General features: G+C 31.0%; 3 protein-coding genes and 3 non-coding genes across 8 annotated transcripts; 2 read left to right on the forward strand and 4 right to left on the reverse strand.

The window, feature by feature from the left end:
* Positions 1-3,151: 3,151 nt before the first annotated feature.
* Positions 3,152-3,225, reverse strand: Trnat-agu. Its single transcript has one exon. It is a non-coding gene; the product is annotated as a tRNA-Thr (tRNA).
* A 2,601-nt stretch (positions 3,226-5,826) lies between these two features.
* Trnat-agu lies at positions 5,827-5,900 on the reverse strand. Its single transcript has one exon. It is a non-coding gene; the product is annotated as a tRNA-Thr (tRNA).
* A 2,344-nt stretch (positions 5,901-8,244) lies between these two features.
* LOC119678541 lies at positions 8,245-14,234 on the reverse strand. Of its 2 annotated transcripts, none has more exons than XM_038090413.1 (8): positions 10,346-10,475; positions 9,895-10,007; positions 9,753-9,833; positions 9,533-9,674; positions 9,324-9,478; positions 9,131-9,256; positions 8,645-8,851; positions 8,245-8,590 (listed from the first exon to the last, which is right to left on the reverse strand). In XM_038090413.1, the coding sequence occupies exons 1-8, from the start codon at positions 10,458-10,460 to the stop codon at positions 8,402-8,404; spliced, it is 1,128 nt and encodes a 375-aa protein (XP_037946341.1). In that variant the 5' UTR covers positions 10,461-10,475; the 3' UTR covers positions 8,245-8,401. The 2 variants fall into 2 exon arrangements, with proteins under 2 accessions (XP_037946341.1, XP_037946342.1); XM_038090414.1 differs by lacking the exon at positions 10,346-10,475 and adding an exon at positions 14,170-14,234 and having other exon boundaries at positions 8,246-8,590.
* On the reverse strand, positions 8,978-9,051 carry Trnat-agu. Its single transcript has one exon. It is a non-coding gene; the product is annotated as a tRNA-Thr (tRNA).
* On the forward strand, positions 10,678-12,902 carry LOC119678540 (protein farnesyltransferase subunit beta-like). Of its 2 annotated transcripts, none has more exons than XM_038090409.1 (7): positions 10,678-10,784; positions 10,983-11,115; positions 11,177-11,433; positions 11,489-11,924; positions 12,030-12,159; positions 12,216-12,318; positions 12,369-12,902. In XM_038090409.1, the coding sequence occupies exons 2-7, from the start codon at positions 11,017-11,019 to the stop codon at positions 12,682-12,684; spliced, it is 1,341 nt and encodes a 446-aa protein (XP_037946337.1). In that variant the 5' UTR covers positions 10,678-10,784; positions 10,983-11,016; the 3' UTR covers positions 12,685-12,902. The 2 variants fall into 2 exon arrangements, with proteins under 2 accessions (XP_037946337.1, XP_037946340.1); XM_038090412.1 differs by having other exon boundaries at positions 10,680-10,784; positions 10,991-11,115.
* Positions 14,235-14,636: 402 nt separating the features above from the next.
* LOC119678542 (J domain-containing protein CG6693-like) lies at positions 14,637-15,839 on the forward strand. Its single transcript, XM_038090415.1, has one exon. The coding sequence runs from the start codon at positions 14,931-14,933 to the stop codon at positions 15,786-15,788; it is 858 nt and encodes a 285-aa protein (XP_037946343.1). The 5' UTR covers positions 14,637-14,930; the 3' UTR covers positions 15,789-15,839.
* Positions 15,840-21,895: the final 6,056 nt, after the last annotated feature.

The raw sequence follows: 21,895 nt of genomic DNA on the forward strand, positions 1-21,895 counted from the left end.
TGCTATGTACGTTTGCTAACTTATCATCATAAATCGTTAACAAGTTACTTTCTTGAAAGTGGTTTTTATTGTCTGTTTCTGAAGTTATGTCGCATAAAATGTACAAAGTCAAACACTGCAAATATTGTATTGCCTAGTTGATATAGTCTACTTTGATGGAGTCTACAAAATAATTTTTGAATGTTTGTTTATTTAATAACTTCTATTACTTTTTACACAGAATGTGTACTACTCATCATAATAATCGAATTGAGAAATTATTTATACAATAAAATGTAAAGCATTATAGGTTACTTGTTTATTAGAAGAATGTATACACAGAATTCGTACTGAAATATATATATATAGATATCTAATATAAATAAAGTAGAAAATAATTTATTAAAACTATAAAACATAAAAATATTAAATTTCGGAAATTATGAAAATTAGAATATATGAAAAGAAGATTGCTAAATTATTGAGGTTCTTTTAGAATTACAAGCCATGACTGAACAGCTATGATCATTTCGATGATATCAACATTAATTAATTTGCTCGCTATTCATTTCCATATCCATAAGGGAAACAGTGTCTGCAAAAAAATTTGGGGTAACGCTAAAATGTATTCATCTGATGTACTTTTATGTTTGTGATGAAGCTGATAAGTTACCTCTGCTATTTTTTCTTACAATTTGCAAAAGCGATTATGTTAATTGATGACCAGAGAAACCAGAGGAACCAGAGAAACCAGAAGAACCCTTCAACTGGCGCACACCACGAATCATGCAAACAAAATTTGATGAAAAGACTGCGTTTGACCTAAAAACAAGAGAGCACGAATTGTTTCAATTAAAAATGTAAATATTGTGTTGCTCAATTAGTTTGTGTCAATTTGGTGGAAAAGCCTATAAAAAACTTTAAGAAAAATATTATTGATTTTATTGTGTTTATTCATTATATTGGCGGCACATGCAAGGTGCAAATTTGAGCCGTACTATGTCACTAATTCCATTATCGAACGATTTTAAGGAAGGAATATTGTTGAAATGCCACAGCAATAAAGTAATTTGGCATGCATACTCGTAGAAGAGAAGGCATTTAACAACTCAACTTTAATGCTGTTAACTCATAAATTATAGCTTCAATAAAACTGAACTGAACTGAAACAACTAAAACAACTGACACAACTGAACCCCATTAATAATCTACAAACAATGGAGTAAGAACTGAATATTAAACTCTACTTAAATATCCTTAAATGAATAAGCGTTAATTATATAGCCACTGACATTTATAGACTTATAGTAGCACATTTCAGATACAAAGTAAGTTATATTAGTTTAGGCATTGCAAGTTAATATAAAAGATCTAGAAAAGAAGATTTTTTGAAAGTCAAACAAATCAAATAAACCATCTAATTTCGCATACCATGTAACTATCCTTAAAATCAACGTAGCGAGCAATATATTTTTCAACTCAAAACTGAAATGTTGCATTTTAAAATTATTTAAAGTTTATTTTTCATAAGTTCACAAACATTTTTCAAGGACGTACTAACATTATTCCAGTTAATTTAACCAAAAACAGTTTCAAGTCATTTAAATATTTTCGTAATTTACACAAAAAAACACACCAACAACGGTTTTATAATTAACTTACCCACCACACCTGCGCAATAACCCAACCTCCTTCAATACCCCCTACCCCATCAATACCCTTACCCATGCTTTCTGGCTTAGATTTGCAATTCTAAATAATAAAATAGAAATAATAACTCTCATCCATAATTACTCGAATCAAATTTCACCCATTTAACATTCGCAACAGTCTTGGAAATTTTTTCTATTCATTCCAAAGAGGTATTTTCAGTGGATTAGATTTCATTTTCTGGTCATCGACGATTTAAATTTTTGAACTGCATCAAATATTTTGTATTTGATATATGTCCTAAACTAAACGTAATAAGTTAAAAGATTGCTTATTCTTTTGTTACTCCTGTCCATTTTTTTTTATTGAACACATACCCGCTTTAAAGCTAAATCGTCCCAAATGACAATGCATTGCATTTTCACTCTCTACTCTTAAATAATAAATCCGAGTATTTCATTTTAATTTCATTTATAGATTAATAGTTCTTAATATATTATTACATAGATTTGGTTACTATATGCGTAAATATTTAATATCTTAATGCTTACTTAATTACTAACTTATTTGGACTTAAAGAAAAATTATCAAAACCTTAATCACAAGTTTGGCATTTTTCTTCTTCATCTGTCATCCTCATTTCCCAGTGAAGCATAGGGGCTGAAAAGTTTGATACATAAAGTTAATATTCTAATACTCTTTGAAAGTATATCTTCCATATCTTCTATATACAAATAGTTTATGGCAACCCAGTCTCTCAGGTTTTTCGACTGTGTGGACAGATTTCGCGGGAATTAACCCTAACATTTTGTACATTTGAATTCTCAGTAAATATTATTTTTAAGTATATATTATAAGCATATATCTGAAGTATGACAGTGTATAAAAATTAAAACAACAAAAACAGACATTTCGAACATTTCTGATACTATACTGTGTACTTACATTCTTTTCCGATTAATGTATCACCTGCGAAGCTTTTATAATTTACACCCATTATAATTTCCGATGAATAATTTCCAAGTTACACAAATAATTGTCATAAACAATTTTTATGACGACGAAGTATGGGATGGTTAAAGGGAGCTGAACGCCACAAGTGCATTTAATTAAAACATGTACATATATAAAATATCATAAAAATATTATGAGGTGTAACTTTTAGTACGATAATTTGTGGAAAATATTTATACTGAGATAGCAGATGCAAGTTATTCTGTGAATTGCGCACTTTATTTTAAAGTTTTACTTGTTAATTTAATCTTAATTTAATAGATCACTGATCTATTTGGACTATTTATTGTACGTCACTCGACAAAAATACAGCAATATTTATTAAACTTCACTTTTCTCTTGGGTCAATATAAATAAAAAAAGGCCACATACTAAAAACTTTAATGTCGTATTAAATTTCTAACAATTCAATGTTTTACTTTTTTTTTTAATTTTTGAAAAAATACAATTCCAACGAATGAAAAATATTATAACGGAAAAAAAATTCCACCTTTAGAACTTTGAAGGTAGGCCCCGGCGAGATTCGAACTCACGATCTCCTGTTTACTAGACAGGCGCTTTAACCAACTAAGCCACGGCGCCGTTTCCGCCCGCATGTAAATTGTTTAAAACGTACTGTATATTTAAAAATTAAAAAAAGCCTAAATTAAAATAGTTTTCTTTTTTTATATTTCTATTTAATTTTCATATTTTGGATAAAAAAATTAATTTAATAGTTTTTAGTATTTAACTGAAACAATTATATGAAAATATATATAACGAAGTTTTGTTGAAGCCATAGTGATATTTTCTATTTTTTCATATATTTGAACCTCTGTATAACGAAGTTTTTTGCAGGCACTAACGACTTCGTTATAGAGAGTTTTGACTATATACTAAAAATGTAGATGCTCTTGTAATATTCAAAAACAGAAATATTAAGACATGTATTTTACCTCTGGTAAAAAAGCATGAAAAGCATGAATTCTGAAGAGGTACATGTCTAGGATAACATATCTGTACAAACATTAAAACTACCGAACTTATTATTTCATCTATGATCACTAATATTTTGTTAGTTCGCTATTGAACAATCAATCCAATAGCGAACAAAACATATTTTGCTTAAGCAAAACCATATAGGATAAAGGTTCCTAGTTCATGCATACGATGAAAGCCTATCGGTACTGACTGGATAGACATACAGCAACAACACTTTTTCTACTCTTCTTTGTTGTACCACACTTATTTAGTAATGGCGTTTTTAATTGGTAAATTGGATTCAATCTAGATTCAATCTAGATTTACTCTCGATCGGATAAATTTTGTTGCCTAATCCAATCTTTTTAGAGTAATTTAAAATTTTTGTAGTTGTAGTAAAACATATTTATATTTTTTTTAAATACATATATCAAATCAAATCATAAATTATTAGTCGTCATATAAAAGAGTTGTTAATTTCAGGGTAATCTTGCTATTCTAGACTGTTATAAATTACTCTCAAGTCTTATACTTTAATCTCGATTTACCAATCGAAAATTAAAATTACAATAAATGTGAATCTCGATTAAGAAAATTACCCTAGATTTACTAATTGAAAACGCTAGAAGTAAGTAAGTAAACTGATGCATAGACTCTATTTTTATGATTTTTTCTTTAAAAATAAATATTAAAAAATATATGATTGACTTTGTATGCATGTAATGCACAAAAAGTTCTTCCAAATTACTTTAAATTTAATATTATTTTATATTGGTTTCATACAAATACAAGACGATGGCCGATTATGAGGTGACTAAGCACTGGTAATAGAGCAACTCCATGGTTGTTGTTAGTACAATTGCTATTAATATGCCTGGTAGTGAAGACATTGTTGTGCCTTGATTTTTGCAGATTTTTTAGCATATCTTTATATTTCTATGTTTTTGATCTCTACAGAAATTTGGATACTTAATAGAACTTTTTTTGCTAATTATTATTCATTTCCTAGCATTGTCATTGTCTGTTTCCCTGTTTAACGTCCACTATTAATTCAACTCGAATTCAGATACAAACGTTTGGATCCGACATTTGAAATGTTTGAAAATCTTTGTAGATGTCCGAGCTGCTCACAAAGCTACGCAGAACTAATCTAATCTGGTTAATATACTAATCAATTTTATAATAAAAAACTTCGAATACAATGTGGTGTTTCAACTTTTCAAGTGGTTCCTTCAGGAATACTACTGAAATACTCCGATATCAAAATACTTAAAGCTTCGACAAGTCGAATAATATTTAAAGCACTAAAATATTAAAACGCAAATGTTAATGTACTTATCTACCAACTAACTTCCTTAACCATATGTAGATTGGATTTTTCTTTACTGCGTTCCGCACTACAACTATGATTACTAACACAAAGGTGAAAATTGAATGGAAAAATGTATTGGTAAAAATAGGTTTCAGTCTAGTTTCAGTTAACTAGAATTTTTGTATTATTCCCACATTCGAATTTTTAGTTATTATCCAAATCTTACAACCTTATCCATCGTTACAGGTAATTATTTTATTCCAATGCAAGGGTTCAGATTATAATAAATAAATAAATAAATAAATATTATAATACCCTACTTCATTCAAAGAGTTACTAACGGATATATCATTTTTTATACCTTATTTATAAATAAAATGTAATATTACATATATATAGACTATATAGACTATAACTTATATTACATATATACATATAGACTATATAACTACTATTATAAATTACTTCAATTTACGAAAAACGTTTCATATTATTTCATATTATTTCATATTAAAGTTCAGTTTATTTTTAAAAATTTAATTTCATTGAGGATAAGTTTGTATCTAGTTATGTATATTATCTTATCTATATTAATGTTATTATCTAACGATTCTAAGTATTATTTTTAAAATTTGTAATATACAAATTTGTATTAAGGAGTTATTGATCCAAATTTTGTATTAGCCCAATAAATGACCAAAACTCAAATTATTATTAAATAAATTAATTAAAGCAGAACATTTTTAAATATCTATTTAGGGAAACAGCTAGGCGCTGGTGTTGGTCATAATGTATTATGCTCTAACAAATCCATTTTTTTTTTATTTTATAATACCCATCTATTATATCTTTATATGTTTTGTATAATTAAAAATAAATAAAATTAAAAAAAAACAGCTTATTGAAGCTTAAGGCCCCGGCGAGATTCGAACTCACGATCTCCTGTTTACTAGACAGGCGCTTTAACCAACTAAGCCACGGCGCCACGTTGCTGTCTAACGCCATAAGTGTTTTTTTAAGTATGCAACCAAACAAATAAAAAACTTATTTTACGTACAAATTCAAATATGTTTTTTAACCAAATTTAAAAAGACTCAAATGACTTTTGTTAATGTGAATATTTATATAGATAAAAATTTCTATCGGATACTCTTATAATTGCGGTTCAGATATATACTAAATTCGTTGTATATAATGTAACTTAACCGATAGAAATTTACAAAAAGATTTTCTCATCTAAGAAAAAAAAATTTAAATACATCTTGTAAGTGTATATGTATATTAGGGTGCCATTAAGGTATATGGGCAATTTTTTTTTCGTAAAATCGGTTGACGGCACCCCCCAGATCAGTTCATTTCACTAAAAAAATAATCTGTGTAAAATTTTAGTTCAATTGGATAAGTGGAAATGGTGCCCCAAGAGCCTCAAAGATTGAAAAATAACGATTTTTTCCATAAAATTCATCTTTGATTGCTTATATCTCCGACATATTTAATTTTACATAAAAACTGTCTTCCTAAAAGTTATAGATATATTAAAAATAAACAATTCACTCATACAAAATTTTTCTGTATTTCTAATAGTTATTGAATAAAAGCAAATACAAGCTGAATTCCCCCTATTAAATTTAGGTAAGTTCAATGAATGAATTGTCTACTAAATTTTCTAGAAAATAAGTCCAATACTTGTATAGTTATATACATAAGTGAGTTTCTGTATTATTCATTGGAATGCGAAGTGAATTTTAATTCAAAGTGATTACATTAAAAAGTGTACAAGTCTGAAATGTTGAACTATTTCAACGATTTCAGAAGTTTTGGCCGAAAATAAACGTTGATAAGTTTACAGTCAGCTTAGAAAATGAAAAAGTAAAAAAATCGTTAAATATGGATGATGTGTTACGAATTATGTGTGTTTCCTTTATAAGATTTGTAAGGATAACCAACCAAGAGATGATTATAAGGAACTTCTAGAACTTTCATTAATGTTTTTAGAAGAAAAACCGAACTGTTCCATAAAGTTTCGACCTCCTGGAGCTATACATCATGCAAGATGGATGGTGAAAGTCATGCATGTATTAAAAATATTTTTATTTAGGAAAGAGTTCAAATTATCTACAGAAGAAGAAAATGCTCTTTGCGATATATGTATATTTATTACTAAAGTGTATGTTGAAGTATGGTTTAATGCTTTGTCATCAGTCAAAGCTCATTTTCAAGATTTTAATCTTCTTTCTATTCTCAGTCAATATCAAAAAATTGTATTTGGTATTTAAGCTCAAAGCTTGTTCATTTTGCTTTTTTGGATTAAAATATATCACCTGAGACAAAGAAAAAGATGGTTTCAAATTTGAATATAGATAGTGATGACAAGGAAGTCAGGAGAGTATCAATAGATCGCGCAAAAATAACTGAAGGTAATAAGGATACTTTGCTCCAGCAACTTTAACTAAAATAATAAAAATTATGTCGGACAAACCTAGAATTAGTACTTTTTTATTATTAGAAAGATTAAATTTTGAAAATATTAAATTTATTTTAAATTTTTTAGAAATATTAAATTTTTTGTAAAGCTGAAGCGGACAATTACATTCATAGTACTTTCAAAGCTAGCAATCGGGTGACTTCAACTTATTTTTTGTTTTATTCAATTAACTATTAGAAATACAGAAAAACTTTGTATGAGTGAATTGTTTACTTTAAATATATCTATAACTTTTAGGAAGACAGTTTTTATGTAAAATTAAATATGTCGGAGATATAAGCAATCAAAGATGAATTTTATGGAAAAAATCGTTATTTTTCAATCTTTGAGGCTCTTGGGGCACCATTTCCACTTATCCAATTGAACTAAAATTTTACACAGATTATTTTTTTAGTGAAATGAACCGATCTAGGGGTGCCACAGGCAATTTTCCGACTTTCGAAAATTAATGGCACCCTAATGTATATCCTATGTAGCACACGACGACTTGCATTTTCAGTATTAATCCATATACAAGGTGTTTATAAAAACTATATCCAAAAAGAACTGCAGTCTCTACAACTCAAATATACTCAAATATATCTCAAATATGGTCCACTAATTAGGTTGAGTCGTAGACCAAATTTTTTACGCTTCTATATATACTTTAATTTGATAAAAATGTTTTTGTGTTTAAAGCGCTTCGGAAACTCCATTCGTCACGCACCCTACTCTTACAATTTTTTTTTCATTCACATAGACTATTATTTAAAATTCTGTATCTTATTTAATATTGAAAATAGACTCCTTTCTTATATGATCAATTTTCATTACATGGATCTAGAAATCATCAATTTTATTTATGATATTTAGTTTAGAATAACTCTGCTTCCTCTTTATTCTGTATGTTCAAAATTATTTAAACGAATTATTTGCCAATTTGTAGAAACTTTTAAAAAATTTAATAACAAAATAAAATTGTAATATCGTTAGAAAGAAATTAATTAAAAACATAATAAACTTCAACGTTGCGACATTAGACTCGATGTCGTGCAGACTGTTGAACTATGTGGACTCTCTATTACAAATGCCACAGAACGATTCTTCAAATTACGTTTTGATATCCAGGATACAATTAAGTATATTACGAAGCATATTAATATATAAATAACAATTGTGGCGAAGACCTGAAAGAATATAATAATGCCAACCTTTTCATAAAATTTAAATCATCCACCAGATTTTAATGTATATCATTAGCTTACTATAAGTAATCCATCAAAAACACCCTTAAACCAATATGGCATTTGGGCATCATTGGTGTTATTAGCTGTCGTTGGTTCCGTGGCAACGCTTTGAGCATTTTCTCTTTGATGTCTCGAAGACGGAATGGTTTTAACATCTGATTTTTTTACCTTATTTGGAGTCGGTTTATTATCATCAGGCAGATTCACAACAACGTGCGGATGTCCCTGCGCAAACAAGCAGAGAAAAAATTAAGTGTACATACATATATAATACAAATAATATTATTCAAATAAACTAAATAAAATAGACACAAAAAGCAATTGATTAGTGTGTCATTATATGAAAAACTCAGGCCCCGGCGAGATTCGAACTCACGATCTCCTGTTTACTAGACAGGCGCTTTAACCAACTAAGCCACGGCGCCCTCGGAAACAATGCGAATATTTTTTTTAATTCCAATTTGGGAACTATAAAAACTATAATTTTTCTTAATTTTAATATACCGAATGCGACCTTGAAGACGGGTCTAACGACTCTTCCTGATATTTGCCCTTGCGAATCATATCCAAATCGTTTTCATTGCAAAACTGTTTGGGATTTATGCATTCATTGCCATAAATATCGTAAATCTATAATTATTAACTCAATCATTTTTATATTACATATGCATATGTAAAAAAGAACTATACAACTTACTTCAATGTGTTCGGCGCAACGGGGCACTTCTTCGCATTGCTCAGAAGTATGATTATAATAATTACGACGACCAAAATATCGCTCTTCACAGTTAACTGGAGTACAATTTTTTAAGTATTCCTTATCCCAATTTTTACAATCCTTATAATTTTTATCTATAAAAAACATTGACATATTTAAGCCGTACAGTTTTTTGTTTACTATATTACGTCTCCGCAAGGTGCGTCCTTCTGGATCTAATGTAGCAAACCGCGTATCAAAGTGCAGCATATGTTTAAATTTCTTTTGTTCGTCGTTGGCATTTATAGAAACAATAATAATTGGACAAAATCCCACACGATTATAAAGTGACTGAAAAATTCAATATTAATTGAAGCAAGTAAATATTCAAAAATACCACAATAATTCAATTCAAAAATAATTCAGTACCACAGTCGGCCATATGAGTGATACTGTCTCAACAGCACCTGCTTCTATTGAACCAAAATTCCCACCAACTATTCTGCTAGCCTTAAATTTAAATTTATTAATAAAATCCTGTAATTGAGACATTTAAATAATCAACATTTACATCTGTCATTATTTTACCATCCGATATATTAAGACAACATGATCCATCGGAACGTATGCGAAATTCTAACATTTCTTTTTTATTATTCATATCAGTATTTGCCACACAAAGATCTTAAAGGTAAAGGGATAAATGGTTATATTATCCTACATTGTACCACTTGATACTTAACTATTTTAAAGTATTCGTAAATTATAAAACTGTTTACTATACTCTACATTAATTGACTATACCATACTATACTATTTTGTATTTGACAAGGCGTAAAGCAATTCAGAACCGTAATCAATGTGGGACTTTATATATATAAATCTTTATAACATACAATACAAAATATTATATAAAAGATTTGGAGACTGTTTAAAATCATATCTGATTATATATAATAAATATATTAGCAAAATTGTCATAGAGAAATTTTAGACTTATGAATCACTTTTAAGAGTTTTACCAAATATCAATCCAATATCATCTTCCTTAGGCACTCGTACCACAATTTTATTAATTACAATCGCACAATAAATAAAATTTATTGCAATTAATACTATAAGCAAAAATTTCAACATAATTATATAATTCCACAAATTAAACATCTTTTGTTTGTACAATAAGTAGCTATTTTTTTTCATTTCAAAACCTTTTGACATATAAAACAAACCTAATGTGGAATCATTTTAAAAACTCACCTCTTCAGTATGTGGTGAACTTATAAGTAAGTATATGTTCCAGAACATATGTAGAATTTGAATATGAATATGTCAAATTGTATTTCTGTCAAACGGAAATTTGTTGACTTTATTAGATCTGTTAGAATATGACTGCAAATTCCACATCTCAAATATTATTATTAATCGAAACGACCAGCTCGTATACCTACATATGTTGATATCGTAATACACCAATATATGTTTATAACACTTTGATTATTCTAATAGAAATTTTACAGCTTATCTTCTTGTGTTCGAACAGTTTTTTTTAAATTTGCACATGTGTTCCGCGACTCTCACTGTTCTTTTCTTAATGTTAAAAATAAATGTGTCAAATAATTTCACACTTTTGTTTTTGTTGTTATTAAATCTACTAATTAGGTTTTTAGTTTAGTTAAAATTAGTTGTTAATAATATGGATAATTCGCCAGAAATGAAGTTCCGAAATTTCATAGAAGCAAAAGTTTATAAATTTGATGATGAGAAAGTATCGACGGTTACTTCCAGAGATCAGGTCAGTAATTCACTTTTTGAATAACGGGTACTAAATATTTATTATTTGAATGTGTTAACAGAAAAAAACTGAAAACTCTATTGAGAAATGTTTTGATAGATTTCAACAGCTAAGATATTTAGATCCAAAAGTAGCTAAATTCTATCGAGAGGAACATCAGCGCATGTTGGAAAGTATGATTCACCGCTTGCCAAACAATTATGAATGTTTAGATAGTAGCCGACCATGGAATTTATATTGGATTCTTCAAGCATCAAATATGCTTAGTTTAAACTTCTCCGATGAGCTTTTAGAAGACGTTGTACAATTTTTAATCAAGTAACTAAAGTAATATTATTTATAGTAGCTAATGGTAACTAACAGTTAACTTTAGATGTCGCAGTAAAGATGGAGGTTTTGCAGGTGGTCCAGGACAATTTCCTCATTTAGCAACAAGTTACGCAGCTATAAACTGCCTTTGTATGATTGGAACAAATAGCGCTTATGTTGGCATAGACCGAGACTCTTTAACGAAATTTTTATTTTCTGTGCGCGAACCGAATGGTGCCTTTCGCCTACATGTTGATGGAGAGACTGATGTGCGTGGTGCTTATTGTGCTATAGTATGTGCAAGTCTTGCTAAATTGCCAGAAAATGTTATGAAGAAGCTTTTTGATAAAACGGGAGCTTGGATATCAAGTTGTCAAACGTACGAAGGAGGATTTGGAGGTGCACCGGACTTAGAAGCACATGGTGGCTACACTTATTGTGGTATTGCAGCCTTAGCTCTTCTAAACGAAACTGATAAATGTGATACTGAAATGTTATTGGTAATGCAGATAAACTATTTTAATGAGCAAGCAAGAAAAATGCCGCCTAAACATATAAATAAAATTACAATGCTAAATGAAAATTTAATTAATTTACTATTTCAGAAATGGAACTTGCAACGACAAATGAGTTATGAAGGTGGATTTCAAGGTCGTACAAATAAACTAGTTGACGGGTGTTATTCTTTTTGGGTTGGTGCGTCAATATTAATTACGCAAGCAATTATCAATAAAAGTAAGAATATTCGAAAATGATTTATTTTGTGCAAAAACTGCATGTTGCGTTATTAGGTAAAAAGTTAACACAATCAATTTATGATGCTGGTGCACTACAGGAATACATATTATTATGCTGTCAAAAGAAAAGTGGAGGTTTAATAGATAAACCTGGAAAGTATGTTCTAGTATATATACATAAATTTGTAAGAATAATTTGTCTTTTAGACCACAAGATCTTTACCACACCTGTTACACGCTTAGCGGAGTATCTATTGCTCAACATTCAGAATTTAATTTAAATCCACAAGTATTGGGTGATCCTATTAATGAGCTTATGCCCACACATCCGATGTTTAATATACCACCATTTGCTGTGTCAGGTGCAATACAGTATTTTGATAAACTCAACGAATTACAGGAAAACTTGAGAAATAATTGTGATGCAACCGAATATTTTGAAATCGAAACTGAAAGCAGAGCTATGGAAATAGACCAGGAGGATGTAACTGAAGATGAAGTACAACCAAATCCAACTAGTTAGAATTTGATTCTGAATTTGTTTTCAAATTACTGCTATCAATTAAGATATAAAAAAATAGTGTTCGAAAGTTAGGAACACAAGTGAAAGTATGTAAATACACTTAATTTTAAACAACAAGCATTTCCTTCAAACTAAGTTTTCTACTAAAGTGTACAACATTTTAACTTACGAATTTTAAATATTTTTTTATTAAATCAATTTTAAAATGTATTAAAATAGTTATTTTGTTTTTTTTTTGTTCATTTATTTAAGAAGCAATTGTAAGCGATGGCAATAATTGGCATGTTGTTATTGTATGGATATTAAAAGCATAATAATATGAAGTAATTACGTGACGGATACATGGATTCAGATGTGGATGAGTGGAGGTAGGAGTATTTAGGGGTGAATGGGGAATGGTTGGAACTTAAATTGAAATCAACCAGAATCAATACGAAGAAACCTGGCCATTTCAGTGGTCAATTGGACTATGGTTTGTATGTGCAGTTGAACAGGATAACAATTATGCGTCACAAATAGCTGTTTAGCATATGGTTATATCCTGATCTCAATTGAGGTAGGATAGCTTTTGCTGTACGGGGAAGTCGTCGTTCTCCCTGAGAGAAGCATTCAACGTCACTAGCGTTAGCTCCATTACAAAAGGTATTAATATACCTATGACATAAAGAAATGGATCGACGAATGCATCTTGGAGGGAGAGCTTTACTCAACATGACGCAATTGGAATGGTCATCTGTGCGGCACGCAAGGAGGTATTGCTTGGTTATGATATTTCACAGGAAGCACTTTTGTCTTCTAAAACCTTTCATGTTATCTGCTTCAAGATCTCCGCGGGTTACAATAATAACAAAAACATCAACTGGAAGATGCAAACAGTATCAAACAACTATCTGGGAGCAGATAGTGAAGAATACCGGTCTTAATACTGTACAACAGTGCCAACGAAAAACAAAAAGAAATTTACTATCTCTGAACATAGTATAACTTTTACTGATTTTTACTAATATCATTATCTTATGTCTCACTCATTGGAGACTCTACTTCTTAATAATATGCGGCCTACATCACAACTTATACAAAAGTACAATTGATTGCGCACGCAAACAGACCTATTTTCTCTGTTTAAATAAAACACTATGTTAAGACACACCTTAACTTCGAAAAATCTTAATTTCATCTTCGTTTCAGTGAAGTTAAAATGTTTTCCATTCAAAATTCTGTTTTGAAGTTAGCACGTGATGAAGGAAATTGGCCTTAATTTCGTTGAAACGAAGGCTGAAATTAAGAGACGTTTGAAATGCATAAGATTAAATAAATTTTTAGCAAAAGATAAAGTTGTGATAACAAACAAGTGACAGTTTTTTTAAATAAATGTCAATGACAGTTGATTTTAATAAAACTGGGAAATATTTTGAAAGTAGTTAATATTTTTAAATTTGAACTTTTATTAATTTAAAATAGAGTGAAAAATAATAATTCACATACCTGAAATCCATTAAAGCTAATAAAACTACTGAATACCATCCTTTATAGTTATAACAATCAACTTTCAAAATTTCCCAGGTACAAATGGTGTTTGGAACATGTAATTTTTAATATTCGATTTGTAAACAAAAAATATATGATTTTCTTAATTTGGGGCAGTATGAACGCTTTCGAAATTACCTTAATTTCATTTATACGAAATTAAGGAAATTTGGCGGTCTGAACATAACACTACAATCAATTGTTTTAATAATAGTTAATTTTGACAACAAAGCAACCAAAAATATTTCTACCAAAGCTAATGTTAAATTGATTCTTGTACAAATATTATAAAAACGATTTATTTGTAATTGAAAATCTTATTTTGGTCCTGTTACAAAATATATATTTTAACATTTGTTTGTTATTATACAATATTAAAATTACATTTTATATGCTTTGATCATTTAAATTTACAGTATACGTGAAATTTGAAGTTATCTGCATTAGCTTTCTTATCATTTGATTATATGCTCTAGTTATAATTATTTTAACTAAATTATTAGCAAATATAATAGACAATAACATAAATATAGTTACATATTAAACAATTCAATTGACATATCTTAGCACTCGGTTTCCCTGCATGTATTCTCTGACAGCTGCTTTGGCTGCAACACTAAATCAAGTTTAAGTAATCGCATGTTTATCGACACTAATTGGCGCGCTTGCAATTACATTGGTTTGTTTAACGAAAAAGAGTTCGGAGAAGTGCTGTGAAAATGTCCACTTTAGAATTATGTGAAAAGTTGTTTGGTACCAGAGATATTTATAAATTATTTGATATACCGAAAACTGCCACGGATAATCAAATTAAGAAAGCATACTATAAATTGTCTCTGAAAGTACATCCAGACCGAGTTGCAAACAATGAAAAGGAAACTGCTACGGAGAAGTTTAAATTGCTATCAAAACTATATCAAGTCCTTACCGATAGTGGGAAACGGGCCTTATATGATGAACGCAATATGATTGACGATGATGATGTGGAAAGTAAGTTGTCAAATTGGCTCGACCTATGGAAGTCCATCTTCAAACCAATTACCGAAGAAGATATAGTTAACTATGAGAATTCATACGTGGGCTCTGATTTGGAGAAGTCTGATATAAAGAAAGCATACTTAGCAGGAAAGGGAAGCATTGATCATATTATGAATGCCGTGCCGTTTTTCAAAGTTGAAGACGAACCACGTTTAAAAGAAATTGTCATGGAAATGATAAATGCCGACGAAGTTCCAGAATATGATGTGTTTGTTAATGAACCAGAAAGTAAACGCAAGAAGCGTCATAACAAATATGCACGTGAATCTAAGGAAGCTGAGAAAATTAAAAAGAAAATGAAAGCAAAAGATGACAATTTAAATACTTCCAGTTTGGAAAAACAAATTATGTTAAGACAGAAATCTCGTGTAGAAAACTTTGATTCGCTTATGGACAAATTAATGGAAAAATATGGTGGCGATGACGATTCTGAGGTGTTAGATTTCAGTGAACGAAAAAAGACTAAAACACCGAAGTCAAAAAAATCTAGGCAAAGTAAAGGAACCATTGAAGGGAAAGTCAAAAAACGACGTCAATAAACAAAACAAATATGCATTTACTATTTACTATTCTCTTTTGAACAATTTTCAATTTTTAAATTAAATTAATTATTATTGTTGTAACATATTATTTACTACATTAATCATATTTTGTTAAATCATATTCAATATACTTAATTTAAATCCTATAAACATGGATATAATGTATTGTAAAATTTATACTTTATTAAATATTTATTAATGATGTTAAGATTTGTTTTTAATTTGTTAAATTATATCATTTTATTATTATTATTAGTATTATTTGTTATATAAAAGTTATAAAAACATATAGAGATTAATGGAAACAATTTAAGCAAAATATTAGTAATCTACTTAAACCTGATATTAAAGGATGGTTCTTACAGATACACAAAAGTTTTCATCAAATTTTATATTGCTAACAAATGAATATAAATTAACATCTTACAAATTGTTTTTTTAATACTAAATATATTTTTATTATTATTTCTAATTTAAAATAATTTCTAATTTAAAATTATAAATATGACTCAGCAATGTTTAAATTTCCATTTACTGGAAACTATGTAATCTTTAATCTTAAAGATTTATCAAATTAATTGCCGTCTTTTACCTTCTTAAAAATTTTATTGTTAAAAAATTTTTAACAATTTTTAAAATACTTTTTAAAGCTTGTACCTGAAAAAATTTTGATCAATTTTACTAATGGGTGTTCTTATCGTAACCCGCTGGGATATACAAGACCCACCCACGTAGTGGGGAAGTGGTTGGTGGTGATGGCGGGGGAATCGGGAAAAGGGGTGGATTGGGTAGGTGGGATTTAAGTGAACTTTAACCCGAGTCTAATTAATTTAATTAGCCAATTTTAATGGGGTGGGTCCAAAGGTTAATTGGTCGAAGACTTATGAGAGTTGTAAGACAGGAGAACAGACAGGCGACGTCATGAGTAGTGCCATGTCTTTGTATGCATTTTTTTTCCCCATAATTATAATACTTATTCATTATTTTAGAAAGCATAGTCAATGCATTTATTTAATAACAAAATTTCTGCGTATATAAATAACGGTATTTGTTTGAAAATTATGAAATATGAAATATACCAATTATGAAATATTTTCATAATTGAAAAATTGTGTTTCGTTTTAGTTCTAGATTAAATGATTTAGTTAACATATGTTTCGTGCAAATATTTCTTATTTTAGGATTAGTTTGAGTTAATTTAAAGTATATTTCAAAAAATAAATAATCAACAACTGAAGAAACAGATGCACAGATACCAAACTATATGGTGCTGAACCGAAATTAATCGATATACCTATTTTTCTCGGCTCGGTTCTGGTTTTCGTTCTAGCAAAAATATAGCTCTTCTCCGGATTTCGGTTTAGTTCCGGTTTGATGCCCCGATTTCAACCGATCACACATAGCAGAGAATTTTGGGTTTGGTGGTGGGGATCCTGAATTCACCAATATTAATGGGCAGAGTCAAACATATCTCTTTGGTCCAGGAAGTAAAGAGGAATGCTGAAGATTTATTTGGTGATAGGTGAAGATTTCTATTACCCAAAAACAATGCCACAATGGGGAGATATGCATTTAACTTGCTGCACAATATAGAGGATTCCTAGCCCCTGGCTAGAATTGTGAAATCATTGGCATACATTATGATTCTGACTCCCTCAGGGAAGTCTGGGAGTTTAGACATGAATAAATTGAAGAGGATCGGTGAAAGAACGCCACCCTGGGAGACCTTGGTTCAATTTCCTGGCCTTTGACATTTTATCTCTAAAATCAAGGAATCTGATCTGCCTATGAGATAGTTACAAAACCTTCTTTTTGCTGAGTCAGGAATAGATGTTTCAAACAAATCGTTTAGCAAGGTGCTATGAGAGGCCAACTAGCACATTGCGTTCGCATGAGCGACTTTGAATTAGACCATTGGAGATTTGGGATATGATCTCACAAAGAGCATAGGCAGTGCTATGACGTTTGCGAAATCCAAATTGATGAGCGGCTAGCTGAATGTGAGGGGATATTTGTTTAAAAACAAGGGTCTCCAAAACTTCAACTACTGGAAATAGAAGGGATATACAATTCACTTAAGGCTGCCAACCGGCCCGATTTCAAGAGAGAGATTATCCTAGCAGTCTTCCTTATGTTGAAAACAGATGTAAGAGTTCAAGATATGTGTCAAAGTTAAAACACCGATGGTCCCGAGGTTATTGAGCATGAGCATCGAGATGCCATTGGATTCAAGTATCGTACCTTCGAGGCGTTAACTTGACTGCTCACATCAAGCACATCATCAAGGAAGAACAGCGCGGTGTCGTTGCAATGTGGATTCCGGAAGGCGCGTTTCGTCTGCGAATAGCAGGGGAGGCAGAAGCATTGGGTACGAAAAGGTGGCAAAATGGCTGGGCACATTGCTTGGAATCGGGGAATGTGATCCCATTAAATGTAATTGCCTTATTATTGAATCTAGATTTCAGTGATAATTATGCTGCGGGATGCTGAATCCCGCAACAGGAAGGCAACTCCACCTTGAGCGGTCCTTACGGATAAAGGTAAAACCTAAGGGGGGTAACAGAGGGGAATTAGGTAGACGTTTAGTCTCCTGCAGAGTAGCTACTGCGATATCGTTTGAGGACATGAATGCTGCAATTTCAAATAGTTTCGCTCTTAGACCATTGCAGATAAACTGTAGGATTTTGAGAGAGGATGAACTGTTGATGGCGAAGACTATATCAGTGCGATGCGGGTGTGAGTAGTTTTCAACAGAGATGGTGTTCCTAGAGATTCCTATACCGATTACACACGGTGCATAGCCAAGTGACAAAAGAAACGGATTATGCCAGCGGGAGGAGTTGGGACCCATTGATTGAAAAAGGACTGCCAGAAATAGACAATGATGAAAAGTGTCTGTATAGAAGAGTTGTTGGACAGCAAGTTCCTCTAAAGGTAAGATTCCAATCAGTAGACCTAAATGTCTGAATGGGATCTAGACCTAGATGTCTGGATGGGATCTAGACCTAGATGTCTGGATGGGAGCTAGACCTAAATGTCTGGAGCTTGTGAGATATTTCATATTAAGTGAAAGCTGGTACTCGTCTATTCAAGTAACATTGGTTGCATTGTGCTCTGCGTCGGTTCACACAATCAAGGAGAACTTTTCTTTTTAAGAGTTGAAGAGAAGCGGGGCTCAATTCCATTTAGTGAGAGGGGGCTATTTCCAAACCAGATAAGAAAAGTTTATGAAAGGATAGGACAGTGGAAATGATTCTAGCCAAGGACTTTTACGTTGCTACTCGTATTAAGCCGATTGAGCAAACAAAGCAAGATTTTAATGTTTTCTTGTTTTTTCAAAACATTTCAAATGACATAGCTGATGTGTGATATGAAATTGTGTTCCGGAGTAAACACATCTCTATATTTCAGCTTATCAACAAGCCGAATAAAAGTGCCAAGCTCCAAATTGGAGATCTTGAACGAATTAACGCGATCGGCACGTTAGTATGCCAGAGATTTTGGTCAGATTGAGCTTAATTTTGCACTTATGGTAGTTGGTGGAGAAGGTCCTGAGGTGGTTATTAAACATAGATGATTATGGATGAGACATATGACCGCCTTTTTCCACGGTCGTCAAGTGATTAGATCGTTAGGGTCATGGAGAGGCATTAGCATTGAAGAGAGAAATTAACAGCAGTACTGCTATAGGTGTTGAAGAAACGTTGGTGGCAGAAACGAAGTCGGGATTACCAGTATTCAGGGTGAGGCGGTAAGGCGGTAAGGCGGTGATTTCTAGCAAAGACTTCACCAAATGCATTCGACTTGGCATAATCTTCAAATATGATGCTATTGAAATAGCTCAATTCAGTAATAGTTCTATGGAAACCACAAAATTGTGTGATCATATTGAAAACATCGGACCTGCAAGTGGTGGTGCGAAGTTTAGCTTGCAAGTTAATGTGGCTGGCTCTATTTATTCTCTGAAAAATAATGTCTAGGTTTATGAGGATTCCCCAAAACTGAGGGTAATCGTTTTTACGACGAAGGGATTTCTTTCGCCCAATTAGATTCAGAGTAGGAGTGTCAAGAGGCTTAATAACTCCAAAAGGCCTAAAATTGCGGACATAAGGCTCGAGCTCAGAGACAAGAATGTCAAGTGCAGTAGAAGTTACTGAAAGGTGGTAAAGAATGGTGGATATGCGTAGAGATTTGCAATAATTGCAACAACAAAGTGTATAAATTAGGTTTAATTTTCTATTAGTGGCACGCAACAATGCAAAAGATGCTTAAACAGGTAGATCTAATGCAAAGGATTCACTAATAAAAAATTTTTGCGCAGAATTTTTCGCTTTGACCTTAGTTTTTTATGATGTTTTGATGGAAATTTTATTTATTATTTATTAACTATATACAAAATTTTAAACCATTAATTTCGCTAATTTAATGGTGCTGCACAACGTATGCTGAACGCTGAACACTGCTGGGAATTGACTTCGGATCTGCTTTTAACTGCACTATATGTGTTCGATTTTGCTTTGTCTATTATTGAACACTTAAACAGATTTATTTCAATGACTTCGTTGCTGATTTTTACCGCCGATACTTTTATTTAAACAACTACAAAAATGCAAGCCAAGTATGTCGAAAGAGCGCTGTCCAAAAAACATCTAAAACGTCGTTTTGTGTTTTTCTCCTTTTTTGTTTTGTTTTACGTTTTACTCGTTTTATGTTATGCTGCGAAAATGTAATAAAATAATTCGCCTCACCTTTCCCTAGAAAATATTTTTATGTATAATATGGTAAAAATATCTATTTGTGTCTTCTTAAGTCAAGAGAGATTTTTAGAATATTTAGAAATAGATTTAGTTTATAATTAATATAAAAATATCTGAATATGTACTCAGTTTCTATATATATTGTATAGATTTTTATATAAATGTTTAAATAGTTATTTTTATTTTTTTATTTAATTCAAATACAATATGTATTCTGTCACAACACTTGGTGACATTTTACAATTTTTTAATAAATAGTATTTAAGTCATGATAATTTGCAACTAAGGTAGTTTTCTATGTAAAGAGCTACTCTTTTCTTTTTAATTTAAGATTTTTATTATAATATCTGAAGCGGGGTTTTCTTTTTCAGTCTCGTAAAAATTTTTGAGGGGAACATTAAATTCAAAGCAAGGGTGCTGAGATAAATTTGTATTCGTTCATGGTATTTTCTAGCTATATTTTTTACTTCGTCTCTTACCTGGATTATCCTAAGGTCCCGATGGATTTAAATGTTAGTTACATACCATGGAGCGTTTACCATTTCTCGTAAAGTTTTAGACTGAAATCTTTGAAGAATTTCTATGTTGGATGTTGAGGCTGTTCCCCATAGTTGAATGCCATAGGTCCATACTAGTTTTAGCACACTTTTGTATAAAATAAGTTTTTTCTTTAGAGATACAGAAGATTTTTTATTCAGTAGCCAAAACATTTTCGGTATTGAATCCCAAGGGATTTTCTTTTGTTAAAAATGTGTGTTTTCCATGTCAGACATCTACCCAAGTGCATGCCCAGGTATTTAGCGCTGTTTGATTACGGAATTATTATATTATTAAGTTTAATTTCCGGGCAGGTGTCTTTTCTCATTGCGAATGTAGCATGAGTAAATTTTGTTTCATTTGCTTTCATGCGCCAATGCTGCAACCATTTTGATATACAATCAAGACCAGCTTGTAGTTTGAAAGAGGCTACAGAGGGATTGCTTGCACTCGCCAGGATAGCCGTGTCATCTGCAAATGTTCCAATTACAATTCCTACCGTCGTATGTGAAAAGCAGAAAAAGGTTTGGACCGAGTACACTGCCTTGTGGTACTCCAGCTCAATCATGTAGAGAAGACATTTCATTCTCATTGTTTACATAAAAGAATCTTTTAAATAGATACGATTTTATAAACGTATAATAGTTAAGTGGCAGAAGCTTTTTACATTTGAAAAGAAGTCCTTGGTGCCATACTCGATCAAACGCTTGAGATATGTCCAAAAACGCTGCTGAGCAGTATTCTTTTCGCTCGGAAATGGCCTGTATTTTTTCAACAGTTCCATGAATTTGCTCAATGGTTGAGTGTTTT

This window comes from Teleopsis dalmanni, chromosome 2 (assembly GCF_002237135.1).
Source record: "Teleopsis dalmanni isolate 2A chromosome 2, ASM223713v2, whole genome shotgun sequence".
Taxonomy (NCBI): Eukaryota; Metazoa; Arthropoda; class Insecta; order Diptera; family Diopsidae; genus Teleopsis; species Teleopsis dalmanni.